The sequence below is a fragment of the Notolabrus celidotus genome, chromosome 2, assembly GCF_009762535.1.
Source record: "Notolabrus celidotus isolate fNotCel1 chromosome 2, fNotCel1.pri, whole genome shotgun sequence".
NCBI classification, from domain to species: Eukaryota; Metazoa; Chordata; class Actinopteri; order Labriformes; family Labridae; genus Notolabrus; species Notolabrus celidotus.
The window spans coordinates 36053562-36074154 of record NC_048273.1 but is presented as its reverse complement, the minus strand read 5'-3'; the positions used below and the strand labels follow the sequence as shown (position 1 = coordinate 36074154).

Below are 20593 nucleotides of genomic sequence, written 5' to 3'. Positions count from 1 at the left end.
CTGAAGGCAGATTCCAAACAACAAGCATGGGACCCACAGCTGCTGTTACACACGCATAGTTTGCATTTCATCAACGGGCCTGGAAGTTAACTGAGCAGATAGACGTGAGTGTGTTTTCATAACACTGAACAATACAACTATGACAATCAAGCAGCTGTTTGCCTATAACATTCTTTAATTTGAAAATTGATATACAAAGGCTGTAAAAAGGTGAGAAACAACAACAAGATGTATTGTAAAACAAGACTTTCAGAATAAAAGTGGTCAGGTACACAGACAGGGAGATGACACAGTATCTGTGTGATGATTTGTTCTGCAGAAATGCCAGAACGCTGTGTTCCTAACAAATCTGTGAAGGGAACATTTTCAATTACAGTCTGTCTTATTAAATTTGAAAAATCCTAATCTCTGTGTAAACAAGTGAACCCTCACAAGACATCAGGGGCAGTGTGAACCCTGGTCTCTGTGATGGTGTTGGGGATGGTTCGACTTTTAGTGGAGTTTTGGTGAATTTGATACCTGAGTTTGATACTAGCAGTAAAAATCTTATAATGTGATAAATGTGCTCCACAACATATTTTCAACATTACTGTGGAGTCCAAACTTCTGATCGCAGTTTAACACCATGACATAGTATAAAATTAATAAATTCATAATTCAAATGAGACAATGTCTTTCTAATAAATTCAGTAAACAAGGCTTCTATCTGGCCCAGCATTTTGTGCTAGTTTTTGGTACTTGATAGTTTTAAAAACACAAGAATTCAATTCAAAATTCAAACAGCATTTGGAGTTTTGGGTTGATACCCAGCACCCATTTATGCCACCAAACTACAAACAATACAAAAGTTTAAAAAAGATGACACAATCAACTACTCAAAATCAAAAATCTCAGCCTCCTTCTCTTTCCAGAAAGCAAAACTGCGGTCGATGTATTTACAGATTTCCTCGTTGCTAAAACTGGAAATGTCGGTTCCACTGTGGAGCATCCCCTCATCGGGTGTGGGTGTCTGCACGATGACTTTAGGGACCTGTCTAATCTCTGGGAGGATGTGTTTCACTACTTCTGCACTGCTTTCAGATTGACTCACAGTGTTTCCAAAGAACTTGACTTTAATGTCCTCAAAGCCGTCCTTCCACTCACGGTTCCCGTCCTCGATGTCCTGCATGACGGCCTTGTGGAAGTCCCTGACCATCTCCCAGGGGAAGCTCCCAATGTGGTCGAACACCTCGAAACACAGCAGGTGCCTCATTTTGCGTTCGTCTACGGGCAGCTCCAGCTCCAGGATGTGAAAGTAGCCCAGCATGAAGAGGTCAAGGGTCAGGTTGTCGTACTCCACGGGCACGCCGTCCAGACGAGGAAGGAACTGCTCCGGGGAGTAGAGGGCTTGCTGCCTGTGGAGTCTGCAGAGAACACTGAACGGTCATTTACAGCAGGATTTATCAACACTAGATCCCACCTACAGACAGAGACCAACACTTTTAGGACTTTATTTGTAGCAGAGGTAACGTTTGTAATGTGTGACCTTTTCAATGGCGCTGAAATGAGCTTTGTTTTGAAGGGGAAAGCCTCTTACTGCTCTGAGGACTTGTTTGTCATTGTAAACAAGCCTTCATGGTGTCTTAAACATTTTACCTAATTGTGGAATTGAAAAAAGGGAGATTTCCCTGCTTTTTTTGACCACACTGGACCAGATCCTCATCCTAAACCACTAGAACTTGACTTCAGATCTGAAGCTGTGTTTGAAAGAGTCTGTTGTTCTGTCTTTTTTACTTTGGGATGAATCCACAGGCAGCATTAAAACCAAACATCCTTTCTGTTTAGTGTTTCTTTAAGCTGTATCTTGGATATTTGGAATATATTTTGTTTGCTATCGATCTGAACAAATCCAACGTTTTTGATCTTTCAAGCTGCATTAATACATTTGAGTATCTTGTTAGGATAAAAACCTGACGTAGCTTACAAACCTGAGGTTGCAGTTGTGTCGGCAGGTAAGCACTTTTTACACATTCAGCAGACCTGGTTTAAAGTGAGCATTCACCCTAATCTATTTCTTGACTCCTCAAAGGATTTGTATTCTGAATGTTGTTTCTTTTCAGCACTGTTGTTATGTGAAGTCATTGTTCAGCCTAAACATGCAGCTTATTCAGAGCGTTAAGCTAGTTAAAGTATTGCTAGTTAATACCTGTCAGTAACAAGCTGGTTGGTAACTTTATCTGCTGTTGGTTTTAAGTGTGTAGAACAAACATGTCAAACCAAAGCTTTATTATTCAGACAGAAAACAGGGCTGATGCGTGACCAAGCAGAAAAAGATCATTCCAGGCCCCACAACCAGAACAACGAGCGACCATAAAGAGGTCAAAAGCTTCTTAGAGCTATGGAGATCTGTCTCCATATGTTACTTCTTTAGAAAAACATATAATCATGTGAATCTTGTGATATCTGTGGACAAGAAACTGCTCACATTGTAATACATTGCAATATTGTAAGCAAGGTTAAATGTTGTTTATTTTTGTTGTTGACTCTTCCTGTATTAACAGTCTGTGTCCTTTTTATTGATCCTACCAATATGTTCTTACATCTTCCGTCTCAGATGACGACGTGTAAAAGTCTGAAGGCTTGAGGTAGATTACAGCAGCTATAAATAGCAGCCGGGGATTTAAGCACAAGACAGATGAAATGATCCTGTGCCAGATTGATGCTGACTTTTAATGACACACAAAGATCTACTCATGCTTTTATCTTCCTATGATTAGACTTCTGTAAGATTCTTTTAACAGGTAAAAAGGTTTGTCTATTGACTCTGATTTGGGCAAAATTTAGCAGCAAGATTCTTCACAAAAACTCAGAGAAAAGAGCATTTTAGTCCTGTTTCAACATCTCTACACTGAATACTTTTGTTCTTTTAGGACTGATTTTAAGGTTTTAGTCTTTACTTTTAAAGCACTTCATGGCCTGTTCCTAAAATACATTTATATCTGGACTCCTGTCACCTCACCTACCAGTGTTCCTCAGGCCGGAACCCCTTTGACACTCCCTTCTCACACCATAGATAGACTGTATAATAAAGTCTCACACTTCAAAGCTAATGGGGAATAAGCGGTTTCTGTTTGCTCCTGTGGAAAGAGCTGCCTAATGAACCATCAGCATCTCCTCTTCAGTTACTTTTGAAGCGTTATGGTGGAACTTCATTCTAGGACTGTTGCAAAATTGCAACCTCAGTAAGAAGCTTATGACTGCTTTTAAAGAACCAATAAAGGATCATGAAACCTACTTTACTTGGTTTGTGATGGATGTATTTGATTACATTTTGGTCTTACCTGCGAATCTGTCTTGACGGGACACTGGAGATCATGCTCCTCCAGTTCCCCAGCATCTTGTTGACAGCACTCCTCTGCTTGAAGAAATGACCCAGAGAGCTGTTCAACATCTTTGACTGAGCGCTCTCCTCGCTGACACTGCTAACAGACCCACATTTGATGCCCGTCCCTGAGTCCCCACCGCTCATCTTCCTCTCTGCTGCATCCTTACTCTTCAGTGCCACAGTGTAGGCAGACTTCTTCCAGTGGCCTAAGAACAGAACAACGATCCGCTCCTTTCTGAGGCTGGTGGTCTCTTGAACGTCTGTCACATTCTCATCGTTGTCAATGCCGGAGTCACTGTTCTGATCTGTTTCTTGGGCAGGACTCAAGACTTCGGGCTGTTCCTCCGACTCGATGGCCTCCAGTTGTGGGGAAGGACTTAAAACAACAGCCTCCTTTAGCTCATGTGACAAAGGTAAGCTCTGTGTCTCAAAATTAGACTTCAGAGTCCTAACAGACACTCCAAACTGCTGGATTTCATCCTCTATCCTTTCCCTGCGTCCTCTGATGGAGTTCTGTCTTTCTGGTGTCTGAGAGAACACAGTGATCAGGTCTGTGTTGGGCATCTTACAGTAGGGCTGGTCCGTCAGGTTGGTCATCAGCAGAGACATGCTCTTTACGATGCCAGAGATACGGCCACACCAAACAGGCAGAGGAACGTGACTTGTGAAGTTTCTGAACTGCGTGTTGACCGTGATGTTCACTATGGGCGCTGGCAGGATGTGCCGGAGCTCCTCAGCCAGACGAGCAAGCTCCAGCTCGTAGCCTTCACAGTTCCTCTGCATGGAGACGTTGGCAATCTGCTGCTCCAGATAGATGAGGTCATCCTCGGCCAGCAGCTCACCAGAGGGCCCCAGGATGGCATTGTGGGCTTGGGAGTACCTCCAGGTGACTTTGGCATATCTGTCCCCATTTTCCTACGAGGGGTGATACAGAGAGCAGGCAGAAATCACTGCAGATTGTATTATATAAACAGTGTTTTTCAATTTCATGTGGCTGAGGCGTGAGAGGAGTAATGAGTAGAGAGTAATGATACAGTAAAAGTGCAATCCAAACCTCAGAAATATGACTCGAACAGCAATGTGTTATATGTTTAGAGAATTGTTGGATGCAATTTAAAGTAAATTATGATGAAATGGCGTCGCAAAATCTGACCATAATTTTCATATTGCTCACTGTGGTCTGGTTAGGCTCAATAAGCATTAGTTTAGAAGGAGATGTAATCTGAGGTAGGCTGTGTAACATGTTACTAACGTTTGTCGTACTGCAAAACTTGAGTTCATTTTCAAAAGAGCTGCTGATTACTTTTCTGTCAATTAACTTATCCATTTATTGAATAATTATATTCTCTTGATTTGATAACTGGGAAAATACAGGATACATTCTCCATAATGTAATAAGTATCCAAACATTATCACTTAAAATGGATCATATTCATGCCTAAAAATGCCTTTTATTACATGAGAAGGAAAGATGTGTCAATGAGTTAATCCTTAAGAAAATAAAGCGCAAGGAGAGGTTGTTCACTGATCCATCATGGAGGCCATCATGTGTCTAGTAACAGCTGAAGTTATGGCTGATGGTTCGATCTGAACTCCTTCAGTCACATATTGGTGCCATATTGGAAATGCTGAAGTCAACCTAGCTAGTGTGAGGTGAAGAGGTGGGCTTTGAGCCTCCTCGCCAACAGCTACAGTGTTCCCGCCTGTCAATCAAGTCAGCTGGGCCTCTAAATATGCAAAACTTGTAATCTTAATATCTTCAAAAGTGTTCTGTTACAAAAAAATTCACCCCCTGTACAGTGTGTGCTGATCGAGAAGTGAGCTATTCAGACTAATCTCTTTTTTTATACCAGGCTGTAAACATGTTTATTTCTGCTGTGAAGATCAATTTTTATAATGGGTGTGTATGTGGTTTCTGGTACTTCTGGAGCCAGCCAAGTGGACACTCGAGGAACTGCAGTTTATAACACTTCTGCATGGGCTTTATATTTTGAGACCAGAGGTTGCTGCTTGATCAAAACCCTGCTTGTCTGGCTGTCTGAGCAAAAATCTCATCTTTGCATGTAAACTACTGATTTAAAAATTCCCTTTTGGTTTTATCTTGCTGCTAATAGTGTGTTTCATGTTTTTTTTAATGTGTCTTTAAATATTTTTGCCTGTCTTTAGTGTCTTTTATTTTGCACTGTCAACCTGGTGAGAAACAGTATCATTTAGTTTCACGAAGTATTAAAATACAAAAAGGAAATGACAAAGTGAATAATGAAATCTTTAGCACTTCCGCATTGGCTTCAATTCTCCCGGCCAGAGGTTGCAGAATCGGCAAGACACTGACCCCAGAATTGCTCCTGGTGACACGGTCAGCAGTGTGTCAGTGTGTATGAGTGAGACTACCTAACCTGAGCTCTACAATCAGTAAATGAATGATGTGTGAATGTGACGAGTAGTGTAAAGGTGCTTTGAGTGGGCAGAAAGACTAGAAAAGCGCTATATAAGTACAAGTCTATATACCATTTAAAACATCAATAAATGCTCATTTATAAACACACAAAGTGTTACAATATAATAACAAGAAACATAACAGTTATGAGTGAATGCCTGCAACATATTTATTATGTATTTATTTATTCTGGCTATGATGTAGGGTTTAACAATTTTATTACATACTTTTTACTGTTGTATTGATTTAAATGTTGCTTTATTATTTTACTACTTTTAACTGTTTATCTTATTTTATCTTTATTTTTATTTATTTATTCATTCATTTATTTATTTTTATTTATGTACTTTTTATTGACATTTATAGCCTTAATCTTATTCTCAACTCTTATCCTTACCCTTTTTAAATGTGTTTATTTCAACTAGTTATATTCTTAATATTGATTTGAAGCTTCAACTTATTTTAATTACACATATTTTATTGTTGTTGGTGTGCATTAGTCTCTATTTTAGTCTCTATTTTAAAATCCATTTTTGTTTTTTAATGTCTTGCCATTAATTTATTTCTGCTTCTTTCTTGTTTTCAATCGCTGTAAAGCTCTTTGGGTTGCATTTGATTTGTATGAAAGGTGCTATATAAATAAAGCTTGATTGATTGATGGATTGATTGATTGATGGATTGATGGATGGATGGATGGATGGATGGATGGATGGATGGATGGATGGATGGATGGATGGATGGATGGATGGATTGATTGATTGATTGATTGATTGATATTTCACGTCTATCTACAAGCAAGACAGTCTGAATTAATCGGACAAGCACACTCCAGTCTAAATATGATTTACTAAATTCACAGGCCAAGCCTTTCATGAGCCTGAGCTACATCTATTACCACAGGAGATCTGTCAGGGTTAGAGTAATGTTTAAACATCACATAACCATTTCATTAGTAATACTCAAATACCCTGTTACACTTTGAGGAGACATTACCTTCCTCCTCTGATTCTCCTCATCCAGCAGTCTGGCCTGCAGCTGTCTCACCATCACCTGCCTCTTCCACTCAGCAATGGGACGGCCTCTCTCGTCATGTGTGGGCACCAGGTAGTCGATGTCAGACAGATTGGCCTCCTCAGTGGGCAGGACCACCATCTTGTTCTGCAAACACACATATTTAAGCCAAAGAGAAGAAGCACTCACATAGGAAGGATGTACAAACACACACATTGTACGTACTGCGTGTCCGGTGAAGACTCCTGATAAGCCTGATTGTTTCAAGGATTTTATAGACTTCATGTCGCCAAGAAGCTTTCTCTCAGCCAGGGTATTTGCATCAGGCGTCTTATCAGCAGGGATGGTTACCGTACTCCCAGCGACCTTGGGCCGACTGAAACCTTTAATAACTGTAATATAAATCAGAATCATATTTTCCACCCAACAGTTTGTTGCTTTGCTTTGCTAAAGAAATTGTATAAGACATAACTTCTTTTTTTTACCAGATGTTGCAATTTGAACTTGTTCCACTTTGGTGACGCTTGTTTTCTGTGGCTTGGCTGGTGTTTCTGAGGCAGAGGATCCAGGAGGGTCAGGAGGCTGAGGGTATCTTGCCTGCGGGCACTCCTCACTCTCAGGTTGCTTGTTTGGAGAGAAAAGAGAGGCATGACCCAGTTGTTTTGGGTTACAACAGGAAACAGGGAATAGTAGAACACATGATAAACAAATGTTTACCTTCAAGCTATCCATGAGTGCGTCAGTGCTGAAGCTGTCCCTGCATGTGTCACCAAGGCAGCCGTAGTAGTCCTCCCTGCTGCTCTGCAACAACACAGCTGGCTTCACTTTCACCTCTTCCTCTTCTGGAGAAATCAACTGGATGGACTGATCCACACAGGCTGTCTACAAAAACATAAAGCCCAAATAGTATGAACAATACCATACAAACAACATGATTTGATAAGAAACCATAGGACAGGTTAGGATGCGATACGCTACTATACGATATGATACCACTCAATAGAATATGACATGGTACGAAATGGTGCAACACCATACAACACAACACAATTGGATGTGATGCAATGTCATATGAAAAAAAATTATATGATTTGATACTATTCAATTAAATACACTATATTAAGACACGCCATACGATAAGATACTGTACGATACTGTATGATACGATACTGTATGATACGATACTGTATGATACGATACTGTACGATACTGTACGATACTGTACGATACTGTATGATACGATACTGTATGATACGATACTGTATGATACGATACTGTACGATACTGTATGATACGATACTGTATGATACGATACTGTACGATACTGTATGATACGATACTGTATGATACGCTACTGTACGATACTGTACGATACTGTATGATACGATACTGTATGATACGATACTGTACGATACTGTACGATACGATACTGTACGATACGATACTGTATGATACGATACAATACTGTATGATACTGTACGATACGATACTGTACGATACTGTACGATACGATACTGTACGATACGATACAATACTGTACGATACTGTATGATGCGATACAATACGATACTGTACGATACTGTACGATATGATACTGTACGATACTGTATGATACGATACTGTACGATACTGTACGATACGATACTGAACGATACAATACTGTACGATACTGTACGATACGATACAATACTGTACGAAACGATATTGTACGATACTGTATGATACGATACAATACTGTATGATACGATACTGTACGATACTGTATGATACTGTATGATACGATACAATACTGTATGATACGATACTGTACGATACTGTATGATACTGTATGATACGATACAATACTGTACGATACGATACTGTACGATACTGTATGATACTGTATGATACGATACAATACTGTATGATACGATACTGTACGATACTGTACGATACTGTATGATACGATACTGTACGATACTGTATGATACGATACTGTACGATACTGTATGATACTGTATGATACGATACAATACTGTATGATACGATACTGTACGATACTGTACGATACTGTATGATACGATACTGTACGATACTGTATGATACGATACAATACTGTACGATACGATACTGTATGATACGATACAATACTGTATGATACGATACTGTACGATACTGTATGATACGATACTGTACAATACTGTATGATACGATACTGTACGATACTGTATGATACGATACAATACTGTATGATATGATACTGTACGATACTGTATGATACGATACAATACTGTATGATACGATACTGTACGATACTGTATGATACGATACAATACTGTACGATACGATACAATACTGTACGATACGATACTGTATGATACGATACAATACTGTACGATACGATACTGTACGATACTGTATGATACAATACAATACTGTACGATACGATATTGTATGATACGATACGATACTGTATGATACGATACTGTACGATACTGTATGATACGATACAATACTGTATGATACGATACTGTACAATACTGTATGATACGATACAATACTGTACGATACGATACAATACTGTACGATACGATACTGTACGATACTGTATGATACGATACGATACTGTACGATACGATACTGTACGATACGATACTGTATGATACAATACTGTACGATACGATACTGTACGATATGATGTTATACCATTCAATAGAATACAACACTATATTAAGATACAACATATGATATGATACGGTACGATACGATATGATGTTATACCCATAGACTGTATAAAATATGGACGTAGTATCCGTGACGTCACCCATCTGTTCCTGAGAGCTGTTTTGAAGCAAATCGACGGCAGCAGCCATATTGGTAATGCGGAACTCAACTAGGCAGAGTGTGACGTAGTGTGAGCCTCTTAGCCAATGGCTGTGTGTTCTCGACCGGGAGTCACGTCAGTCATGTCCTTATTTGGGCAAAACTCGTAGTCTTAATATCTTCTTAACCGTCACGTTACAAACAAATTCACCCCCCGTACAGTGTGTGCCATTAGAGAGATTAGCTTTGTAGAGCCAAGCCGTTTTTTGAACCAGGCTGTAAACATGTTTATTAATGCTGCAAAGATCGTCTTTTTCCCATTCATATCTATGTGGTTTCCGGTGTTTCTGCAGTCAGCCTCAAGCAGATTCTAGATGTATTGCAGTTTATAGCACTTCCGCATTGGCTTCATGGTTTGAGACCGGAGTTTGCCGCTTGGTTATACCATTCAATTAAATACAACACTATATTAAGATACAACATATGATATGATACGATACGATACGATACGAATCGATACAATACAATACGATATGATGTTGGACCATTCAATAAAATACAACATTATATTTCGACACGACACGACATACGATATGATACGATAACATATGGTGCAATACAATACAACACAATCCGATCCAATCCGATACGATAAGACGTTAACTCATTTAATAGAACACAACAAAATGATACGATACCACATTGTGCAATACGATCCAACACAATGAAAATACAATTCAATGTGATACGATACAAAACTATACGATAGGACAGGATAGGGTACGGTGCTAAATGATGTACTCATTTTCCTCTTTGTCCTGGACTTGAGTGCTTAAAAAACTAAGCTGCCTCCACAGCAGTAGTAATAAATGTAAAGCATAAAACAAACAACCCACATGTAAACAGAGAGGCTCATACCAGTTAAAAACAAACAACAACATATGTTGCAAAGTATACATATTGCACATGCTTTATGTACAAGTAGAGTAGGTAAGGTCATTATGATGCTTTCAATTTAAATTAAATTAGATTTTGCCGCTATTTAAAACTTTTGAAGCCCATTAACTATTACAACTCTAATGAATGGACAGATTTGGAGCTATTAGCTGGCAGGTGTCTCATGCAAACTATTTTATCTCTGGTCAGAAATCCAACATGATATACAGTACTAGAGCTGGGCGAAATTATAAAAGATGTTATCACGATCATTTTTTTCATATCAGTCGATATCGATAATTATCACGATAAAAATCAAATCATTATTTCATTCAAATTTGAAGGCAGATTTTTGCTCCTGAGTGGAAGTTGAAGACAGTTTGTTAGTTTGTTTCTGGATTTAGTTTTCTGATGATCTTCTTGAATCCATCATTTCTGACGGTGCTAACAAGAAGCAGCTCTTTAATGTAAGATGAGATTTTTGTGAAGTTTGTAGATTCTTATTTTTCTCAGGTTGAGATTATTTGCTTGATCAGATTTATTTACCCCTGAAAGTATATTTAATGAAGTGTATGAAGTTAATAGTTAACGCAGAGTTGACTCAGTGTCAGACTAACGACTCTGCTTTGAGCTGGTAGGTTTTGAGTCTTCTTCAGTGTCGCTGTCGGTCGTTTCAGCTGTGTTTACATTCCACACCGACCGTCTTTAAGACCCGCCTACCTCTCACCCTGCGACATGATTGGCTGTTCAATGTCGTCGCTTCTTCTGTCTAATGTTGAGTAGCAACTAGCGTTTAAGGCACATTAGCGCCTCTCCCTTACAGGTTTAAATATATTGAATTTTTATCGAACATTTTTCTAATTTATATTAAAGAAAATTATATCACGAATGGTTAGAACCAGGGGACAAGGCGTGTTTGTCTCTTCACATGTTGAGTAAATTAAGTCAACTTCCGTGGACATTGTAAATCACAAAAAGTTATCTGATGACACTTTCTATGCAGAGGTAACTTATTTTATATCATTCACAGGAAATGTTTAGATTATTTTGACCAGATGTCTCTTTAGTGACATCTGAACTCTTTTCAGACCACTTTAATGACAGCTGACAAAATTTGGCATCAAGTCATTTGAGAAAAACATACAGCCTTACAATGATAACTGTTGTTGTTCTGTAACTACCTGAATCTAACATGAAACAAACAGAGTGACAGAAAGTTAACTTTTTACCATTCTACTAAATGTTCTTGATAAAGACAACGGAAACATGTAGATGTAATGAAGATGATTTCATCTGGGACAGACCTTTCCCAACAAACAAGTTTAGCTCGTGTATATTGGGTTAAGAATGGCCTCACGAGGAAGGTTGTCTTTGTTTCTTGTTAAAAATAAACATCATGCTGGTAAAATATATCATCAATTCAAGAAAAAGGAGTTCAATAAACAATCTTAATAAAATCATGTAGAGTGCCTGGATAAAATATATCAGATTACAATTGTACAGGCCTTATGAGGGGTTAAAGAACCAAACAAATGCATGGGATAGTAAGAACCTTGAATAACTGGCAGCCTTTCACACCACTCCTGGGAGGATGCAGCATGTATGGAAACATTTAGATCCCCTTTAATGAACCTGCGTTGTCCTAATGCACTCCATGCAGAATGCATATCAAATTCAGCTCTCCAAGGACATTATTAACAACCAAAACATCAAAGGCAGCACTAATATGCTCCTGCATGCTGTTGTGCTTTGTGTCCATGAGGTGGTCTTTGTCATTTCCTCTCACACAGCACTTTGAAGTCGACCAGCACGAAATATGCTGTGACACTGCTCGGGTGGGGAAATGAACTTTCCCGAAGTTGTGCAATCCATAAATAGATAAACAACTAGGCTGGGAAAAGAGGAAGGGGAGAGCCTGATTCCACTGTGACCCTCCTCGTAACAGTTCAATGTCCTAGAAGCAATGATGAACCGGTCCTCGTGTGTTTGTGTGTGTATGTGTGTGTATGTGTTTAATTAGTCCCAGTGGCCGGAGAGCATTTGGTTTTCATCAGCACCCCATCACGATTGCCACGCAAATATAGATAGCCTAGCCCTGTTTTGGCCTGGATCCACTCTCCCTCTATCAAAGACCACAAAGACCCCGATCACTACAGATTAGGAGCCAAGAGTTAAGAAACAGCTACTCTCATTGTCGGACATGCAGCACCAGTAATCTGTGGTCCCTGTGGGTCGAGCCACGAGAGGGTTGAAGTATTTCAGAACACCATGTGTATTTAAAAAACATGTCTTGTAATTCTGAACACTGAAATCCATCATTAAAACAACCTGTTTCCATGTGAAACCTTCACGTTCTGGGTGATAAATTGCAATGTGGAATGTATACAGCGGGTGTACATTATACACAGAACACTATAGTGTAAATACATGTCCACTCACATGTTAAAATACTCTCAGGTTTCCTGCATGGAGGTAAATGCTTCAGAGGTTAACAACAGACCAAGATAATGCTTCTGTCAACACTTAGAGCTTTAACATCCATAGAAGCACAACAAGACAAGTGTTAAACTAAAGTATTATTTCTATACCTCGTGTTGTAACACTTTCATAACATGCTGGAGCAGGAGAAACAGTGCAGGTTTAAAACAAATCTATGTGCAATTTGCAGAAATCAACAATGACAACATATAGTAAGGTCATGAGCTGGGAATATTAGTCATGCCTAACCGTAAGAGGCCACAACTGATCAGAAATCAGCTAAAATGCTGCCAAAACATCTGCCAACGAGGGCCTCTTAACAGAACAAAGCTTTCCTTTCATTTTAAAAATATTACTCAGCCCCTCCAGTCACTTATAAAAAACTTAAAAATAATGTTCTTAAGCAACTAGGATTAAAAACAAGCAGAAGCAGCACACACGCCACAAATCATAGTGGAAGTCATTGATAATCCAGCATAAAACACACCAACCTCGACCTGCAGCTTACTCCCAGTGCTCACCAGTACGACTTCACTGCACAGTGACACTCCACAGGCACCGGCTCCAGCAGCCAGGTATCCAGGGCGGTCGCTCCTTGTTGTGGATGAGACACTATCTGAAGATCACCAACCACTTGTTTGACACTAACATCAGCATCTCTGCCAGTGGCTTAACGGCCGCCAGGCAATAAACAATAAACTCTGATCGGAGAATGCTGTTAATAATTAAGGGACAGGATAGGATGGCCGGTAATGTCACTAATGCATGGACAAACCATTGGCTGCGTTGTTGCACGAAGGGAAGTATCAGCGGAAGACTTGTCAAAGCAGCTGGGAAAGAGACATTTTATCCATGTGCGTTCAGACGCTTTTTCCACTTGTGACAAGTGAATAGAGGAGCTTATTCCTCAGGTGTTTTTTGTTGTGACGGTGGGGGTCAAATGGGTGAGATGTGACAGTGGAAAACACCATGTGATACCATAAGCTTCCAAAGATGGGTTTGACTGTTGGGTGGAAAAAGCTGACAATAACAAACTGAGTACTGTTACATATCGCGGACACGTTTTTCAAGACTTTGTTTTTTCAATATCCTGTTCTATCTCTGTTTCTTCAGATATATATTTTCAAGCTTCTTTGCTTGATAGATTTTTTTTGGCAAAGAGCAAAAGGACTGCAATTTACTGTGTTTTTACAGTTGGTAAATAATTATTTACAATGAATCACTTGGTTTTAAAACCCAAGTTGTTGCTCATATGAAAATGTAACGGCTTATATTTACACATGAGAAGTTTGAACAGGTGAATTAGCATTTCAGCAGTTAAAAATGACTTCAACCTTCAAGTTTTCAAGTGGTTATGAAATAGTCTTAAAAAGAAAGAAAGGTACTTTATTGACCCCCAGGGGGGAAATTCAATTTTTCACTCATGCTATTTTTGGACATGCTACACATACAGTTTTTTTGGTATATACATACAAATGCACACACATGCAGTGAACATGCTTAGGGAGAGATGTCAGAGTGAGGATACTGCCGTCAATCAGCGCACCCCAAGCAGTTGGGGGTTCAGTGCCTTGCTCAAGGGCAGTGCCCAGGCAAGTGAACCAGCACCTCTCCAGCCACCAGTCCACTTGCCAAACTTCATCCATGCTGGGACTTGAACCGGCGACCCTTCGGTTCCCAAGCCAAGTCCCTATGGACTGAGCTACTGCCGCCCCATTAATTGAAAACTAATACCTCTGTATGAACTTCAGAAGTAACCAGCAAGGAGACGACTGTCTCTATGAAGTTATCTTAAATGCTAGTCAGAACTGCCCTCAGGTCAGATTTCACTACAGTTATTCAAAGAATGCTGACCACAAGAGAACATATCTGCATTTTCCCCAGCAAAGATTTAGAGTATGTATGGTAGCCAGTTAAAGGGAAGAAGGAGGAAGTTTTACTCTCGAGGAAACTTCAACCATGAACAGGACAGGATCAGGAAAGAAGAAAGAGCGCAGACGAGAGTCAACCTTGGTCTGTCATTCAGCAGATGGAGAGAATTGCTGGACTTCAAGAAGTTAAAAACCTCTCCTGTCCCTCATTTTTTAATAACTCTCTTTTTAAAGGAAAATACTGTCTGCAGTCCATGGAAGTCAATGTGGATGTTACTGTAACACAACTAGCTAATAACATTACATTACATTCATGTTTGGCCAGCTGTAGCCTCTTATTTGCTAATTATTGTGAAGAGATGATGATGACTACATTCATATTGGGGCTATTTTCTAGTGAGTTAAAAGCTCTTATTCTGTCACAATGTTGTGACTTAATATTGTAAAAAATGTTGCAGTTTTCTGTCCTTACCCTCGGCCATTGGGGGCCATATTGCAAGTTAAAACGACATGTTGAGTGAGCAACACAGCTAAAGTAAGGGTTCAACCAAGCGGCAACCTCCGGTCTCAAAATATGAAGCCCATGCTGAAGTGTTATAAACTGCAATTCATCGAGAATCCACTAGAGGCTGGCTGCAGAAACCCCGGAAACCACATACACACCCATTCAAAGAGACGATCTTTACAGCAGAAATAAACATGTTTACAGCCTGGTTCAAAAAACGTCTTGACTCTACGTAGCTAATTTCTCTATCAACACACACTGTACGGGGGGTGAATTTATTTCTAACGCGACGGTTCAGAAGATACTAAGATTACGAGTTTTTGCCCAAATAAGGACACGACTGACTTGAATCCCAGACGGGAACACATAGCTGTTGGCTAGGAGACTCAAACTCCGCCTCTTTACTTCACACAATGCCTGGTTCAGTTCATCATTTCCAATATGGCTGCCGCTGCCAACTGGCTTCAAAACAGCGCTCAGGAACAAATGGGTGACGTCACGGATACTACGTCCATTATTTAAACAGTCTATGGGTTCAACTAATTCAAAGCTAACATCACCATTAGCTCTCTAACATTAATTTAAGCTAACACCACTCCTAGCTACCTAACATAACCTTTGGCATGCCAACATTACTGTTAGCCAATATTGCCAAAGAATTTACCATATTGCTAAACATTATCAAATGTAGTTTTAGCTTGGAGGAGGTTGAACGCTAATGTTTGCTATTGTTTGACAGTAATTCAAGTATCATCCCATATTGTTTGACACTAGAATGTGGTGGAAGATAATGTTTAAAATGTCAGTATCTCTATGCTAACACGGCCATCAGGCTCTAACAGCAGTACAATACTAAACCAGCATTTAAGTTTTCCACCATGAGCATAACAGCAGGAACGTGGCTGCCATGTGAGTACAAGCTTTACAGACAAATTATTATAATTACAGGTCAACCGAATCCGTTAAAAGAAGCTTCATCGTCAACATATTACAGGTAATGATATTACATAGCCACTTAATACTGCCTTATCGCTGCAAATCCTGCACACAGGATTTCCAGTGAATACTGAGCAGTGAAAATAAAAACAGGGCTATGATGCTTGATCATCTTTACGACACTTGTAATGCCGCTTCTGTCCACAGGGGCCGCCAAATTCAACACAGAACGAATTCCTTACAGCTGCTTTTAATAATGAACCAGTAATAGAAAAGAAAGTGAAGTACTCTCTTGATATTATACCCGTAGATTAATGGACTAAAGGCTGATTTATACTTCTGCGTCGAATCGACGGCGTAGCCTACGCCGTAGGTCCGCGTAGCTCCCGTACCTACGCACGTAGCAGACGTGCACCTCCTCCAAAATGTAACTACGCGTAGAGCCGACGCGGACCGCAAGCTCTGTGATTGGTCCGCTCGACGGCTTTGTCTTTCCCGCATTCACAGCACTTCCGGGATCCCGGATATCGGCCACACATCGGCCGTGTATTTCATCTCCTCCTCTCTATTCTTCATGTAATCATGTCTGTATGATAAACAGCAACATGTATCAGCTGTAGATTAACATAACACGCTCTGAAACTCTGTGGAAAAGTAAACAGAGATCGTAACAGGACCGGAAGCAGGCGACCGGCTATCAGAGAGACCACACTGCCCTCAAGCGTTTCGGAGGAGAATTGCTGCGCGACACGGACACATCGACGCAGAAGTATGTGGGGCTCATAATTCTCACTGCTCTAAGGCTATAGATTGGATTTAACACGTTGGCATTACAACAATGTAAAGTTTGTGTACGAGCAGAGAGTGAAACATGGTGTATGGAGATATGCTATCGGTAGTACTTTAAATTGCACCCCTGTTTATTTCTGATGCTGACAGGCTTTGCAACACTCTAACAGATCAACAGACCGGGTGTGAAATAGGATGGGAGGCTTCATAATAAGGAGTTCAGGATCTTTTCGTCCAACAAAAAGCTTCTCAAACATGTTTTGTTTATAACTGCGAAAACACAGAAGCGGAAACTTTGGAAACATCCTAAACAACACAGTGATGAATAAGACAACAGCTTGCCTCCTCTGGCTAAGTAATCTAAAAATACTGTCCTTAAACAGCTTCTTGGGCCTGATCTCAGTGAGCTGAGAGCAAAAGCCCCAAATGTGTGTGAAGTAAACCTCACAACACACTGTTTATTTGATTGCAGCTGTTTCTGAGATGCGAGATGAGGAAGTGCGGTTGACAGAGCTGAACAAGTCTGACCTCGTTGTGAGCGATCCAAACATGCGGAGAGGCCAAATGTACTGCTCTCTTTGGTCAACATCCCGACTCATTTAGGTCACTGCTCGGAAATGAGATGATCAGAGTGACACTTAAGACCCAATGAAACCTGTGATCTACGCAGGACATTACAAACCTGAAACATCACCAGAAATGTAATTAAAGCACGTCTACCTGCACGGCAAAACATGCTCTGCTCTCCAAATATTATGCTGATTAAAATCAATCAACTGCTGTTTCAGGTTCTCTATCAGGTGACCTCTTTGTTCACATCAAGCCTCGGTTTGTGTAATCAAAAGAAACATGATCCATTAGTCTGTCTACAAGCCACATCACACAGTATGTAGAAGTGACAATCATATCACTTCAAGTCCCTGGAAAAAAACATGACACACAATCAAACGCGTGTTTGAAGCCGGTGACATCCTGCTCTCCAAGTCCACAGAGGGATAGAGTTGCTGGTTCCAGGCATCAGAATGGTGAAAACGCTGAAACTTAAGCTTGTGGATCTCATAACAAACTCAGCCCCCGGGCCCTCTACCTGAGCCGCTGGAGAGGGGTAACTGATAGGCCCTTAGCTGGCGACGACTCCGGGTGCGTTGGACGTCGCAGCGGCCCCAGCACTAATTAGCTCCCTATTGTTCATCGGGAGGATTATTTCTGAAGGGAGAGCTCTGCAGCAACGCCTCACCAGCTCCCTATCATCATCCTCTTTATGTATGAGTGCTGCTCTTCTCTTCTGACTTATTCATGGCTGCTATTGGCCGACAGCTTTCGTTACTCTGTGTATATCCCTGTGTAGTCTGGGCTATAGGCGGCAAGTGAAGTGTGAAAGGGAGAAAAACGACAGAGTGCATGTGGACTTTAGGGTTCAACAAGTCTGCTGACAGAGTACTCCCCATAGGCTCTTCCAGTTAACGGTATTTTCTGTTTCCTATTTAAATTGGCTTCTTCAGCTCAGAGCTTCTTCAGAGCCAGCATCACCTGTAATTCTGTAAACCTAATAAATGCGTGGTTATTTAAAAGAAAACAAATACACCCAGAAAAGTCAGTATGTATTTGAGCTCATTGACCCCTGACTTGTACAGCCAACACCAGCACAAACAAAGGTGTTAGCACTAAAATATTCATCAATCACATGAAGGAGTGTCGTGCGTCTGCACAAAACAAAGAGCTAATCTGAGAGAGTCCTCAGCAGAAAACTGAGAACCAAAATCTCCTCCAGCACTCACGCCATCATCGCCTGTAATACCTTATTAAAACACAAAAGCTCTCATCCTCCACTTAGTGAGACCTCTTAAACTGAGAGCACAGCCATCAGGCTGAGTGGAAGACAACAGAGCCGGAGAAGAACATGCCTGACCTGCGTGAAATACATGTCACAAAGTAAGAAATGACTCAGCGAGGCTCCAAGACCTTCCAGATGTTTGCTGTTGACCATACTCCCCAAATTGGCTTTGATTTTCATGCCAGAGTAAACAGCTGGGCAGTGCTGACACAGAGAGAGGCTCATAACAAGAACACTTTGCAAAACAACATCAAATGTAAGTGAGAGCTTACGTTTCTCCCCGTGGCACAGAGATATCTGGCACATTCATGGTGTCCATTGTATGCTGCCAGGTCTGCTGCTGTGAACCCATCAACGTCACGATCTGAGGGGTTTGCATGATTGGCCAAAATGATTTTACAGCACTGAGAGAAGGGACAAGACAAAGACAGCTATTTATAGAGAATACCTGCTTTGAAGAAAAGTTTGATTGGCACAAACTATGACATGAATAAACTCAATCTGACCTCCAGCTCTCCATTCTCTGCAGCATCATGCAGTGGGGTCCCTCCCCAGTAATCCTTGATGACCTTTGAACCCATGTGGAGCAGTGTCTCTAAGATGCAATAGTGCCCTCTGCTGGCAGCAAAGTGCAGAGCAGTCGCTCCCTCTCTGTCCTGGCAGGACAGGCTGACATCAGTGCAGGTGGCCTGTTTGGTGTTAAAGGAAAAACATTCAGAGATGAGAAAAGGAAACACAAACACATCCAGGAAACCTTTAGTGTGTTTGTTTACTCACCAGCCACACCACCACGGCTTGGTGGCCCATGTGAGCAGCTGCATGCAGGCAGGTCATGCCATCGTGGGCCCTCAGGTGGACATCAGCACTGCAGTCATTCACAAGGTACTCCACAGCAGGCAGGTGTCCCTCCTGACAGGCTAGATAAAGGGGGGTCGCACCAAGTCCGGTCTGATGGTTCACACAGCTGTAATCCAACAACACACATCCAGACTGTCAGCTGTTAAATACTTATAATTATAATTAGTTTCATCTGATGCAACACATTGATTTGATTCTCATTGTTGACAAATAGCAGTCAGTTTGCAAATTATTATATCTAAGAATTGAACAAGTAGTGTTCCAGGATGCTAAACATGTAGATTTAATGGTCCCTAAGTTGTTTAAGTTGTAAAACGTGTCTGAACTCTGAGCCTGTAGTTATCCAAAAAGCTGAAATTTAGTTTTCATGTAAAGCAAGTCACATTTTAATAGTCCTAAATTCTTTTTCAAGCCCTTCATCAGCCATATTTCTGTATCTCCTCAGAAATGGAAACCAATGCCGGTGAAGGAACAAATACACTAAACTATATGAATGAAATAAAAATGAAATTACACATTTTTTAATTAGTTTACATCCTAATAAAGACTGAAATTTAGGCTCAAAGTGTGACAAACAGACTTCACTTTTGTTACTGTTGTGAGCCGGCTGTGTTTAGGAGACTTTTTTTGGGGGCATTTCACTCATTAAAGTGTATATATATATGTTTGACTTTTTTAAGAGAGTGCACCTCTTACTTTCCCTCTTTGTTCTGTGTGTTTTATGACATTTTACATTAACAATCAGGATGATAAAGAGTGTAAAAATTGGCAC

The 20593-nt window shown here is 40.5% G+C and overlaps 1 protein-coding gene across 1 annotated transcript in view; it reads right to left on the bottom strand.

The window, feature by feature from the left end:
* Window positions 1-155: 155 nt before the first annotated feature.
* The window catches only part of LOC117807006 (espin-like protein), a 36139-nt gene continuing 15701 nt past the window's right edge, over window positions 156-20593 (bottom strand). Inside the window, exons 15-23 of the mRNA XM_034676035.1 lie at window positions 19741-19927; window positions 19470-19652; window positions 19236-19367; window positions 7530-7694; window positions 7298-7436; window positions 7038-7204; window positions 6795-6959; window positions 3321-4279; window positions 156-1403 (exon numbers count right to left, since the gene is read on the bottom strand). Coding sequence (XP_034531926.1) covers window positions 872-1403; window positions 3321-4279; window positions 6795-6959; window positions 7038-7204; window positions 7298-7436; window positions 7530-7694; window positions 19236-19367; window positions 19470-19652; window positions 19741-19927 — 2629 coding nt within the window. The 3' untranslated portion in view covers window positions 156-871. The remainder of the gene's footprint in view (window positions 1404-3320; window positions 4280-6794; window positions 6960-7037; window positions 7205-7297; window positions 7437-7529; window positions 7695-19235; window positions 19368-19469; window positions 19653-19740; window positions 19928-20593) is intronic.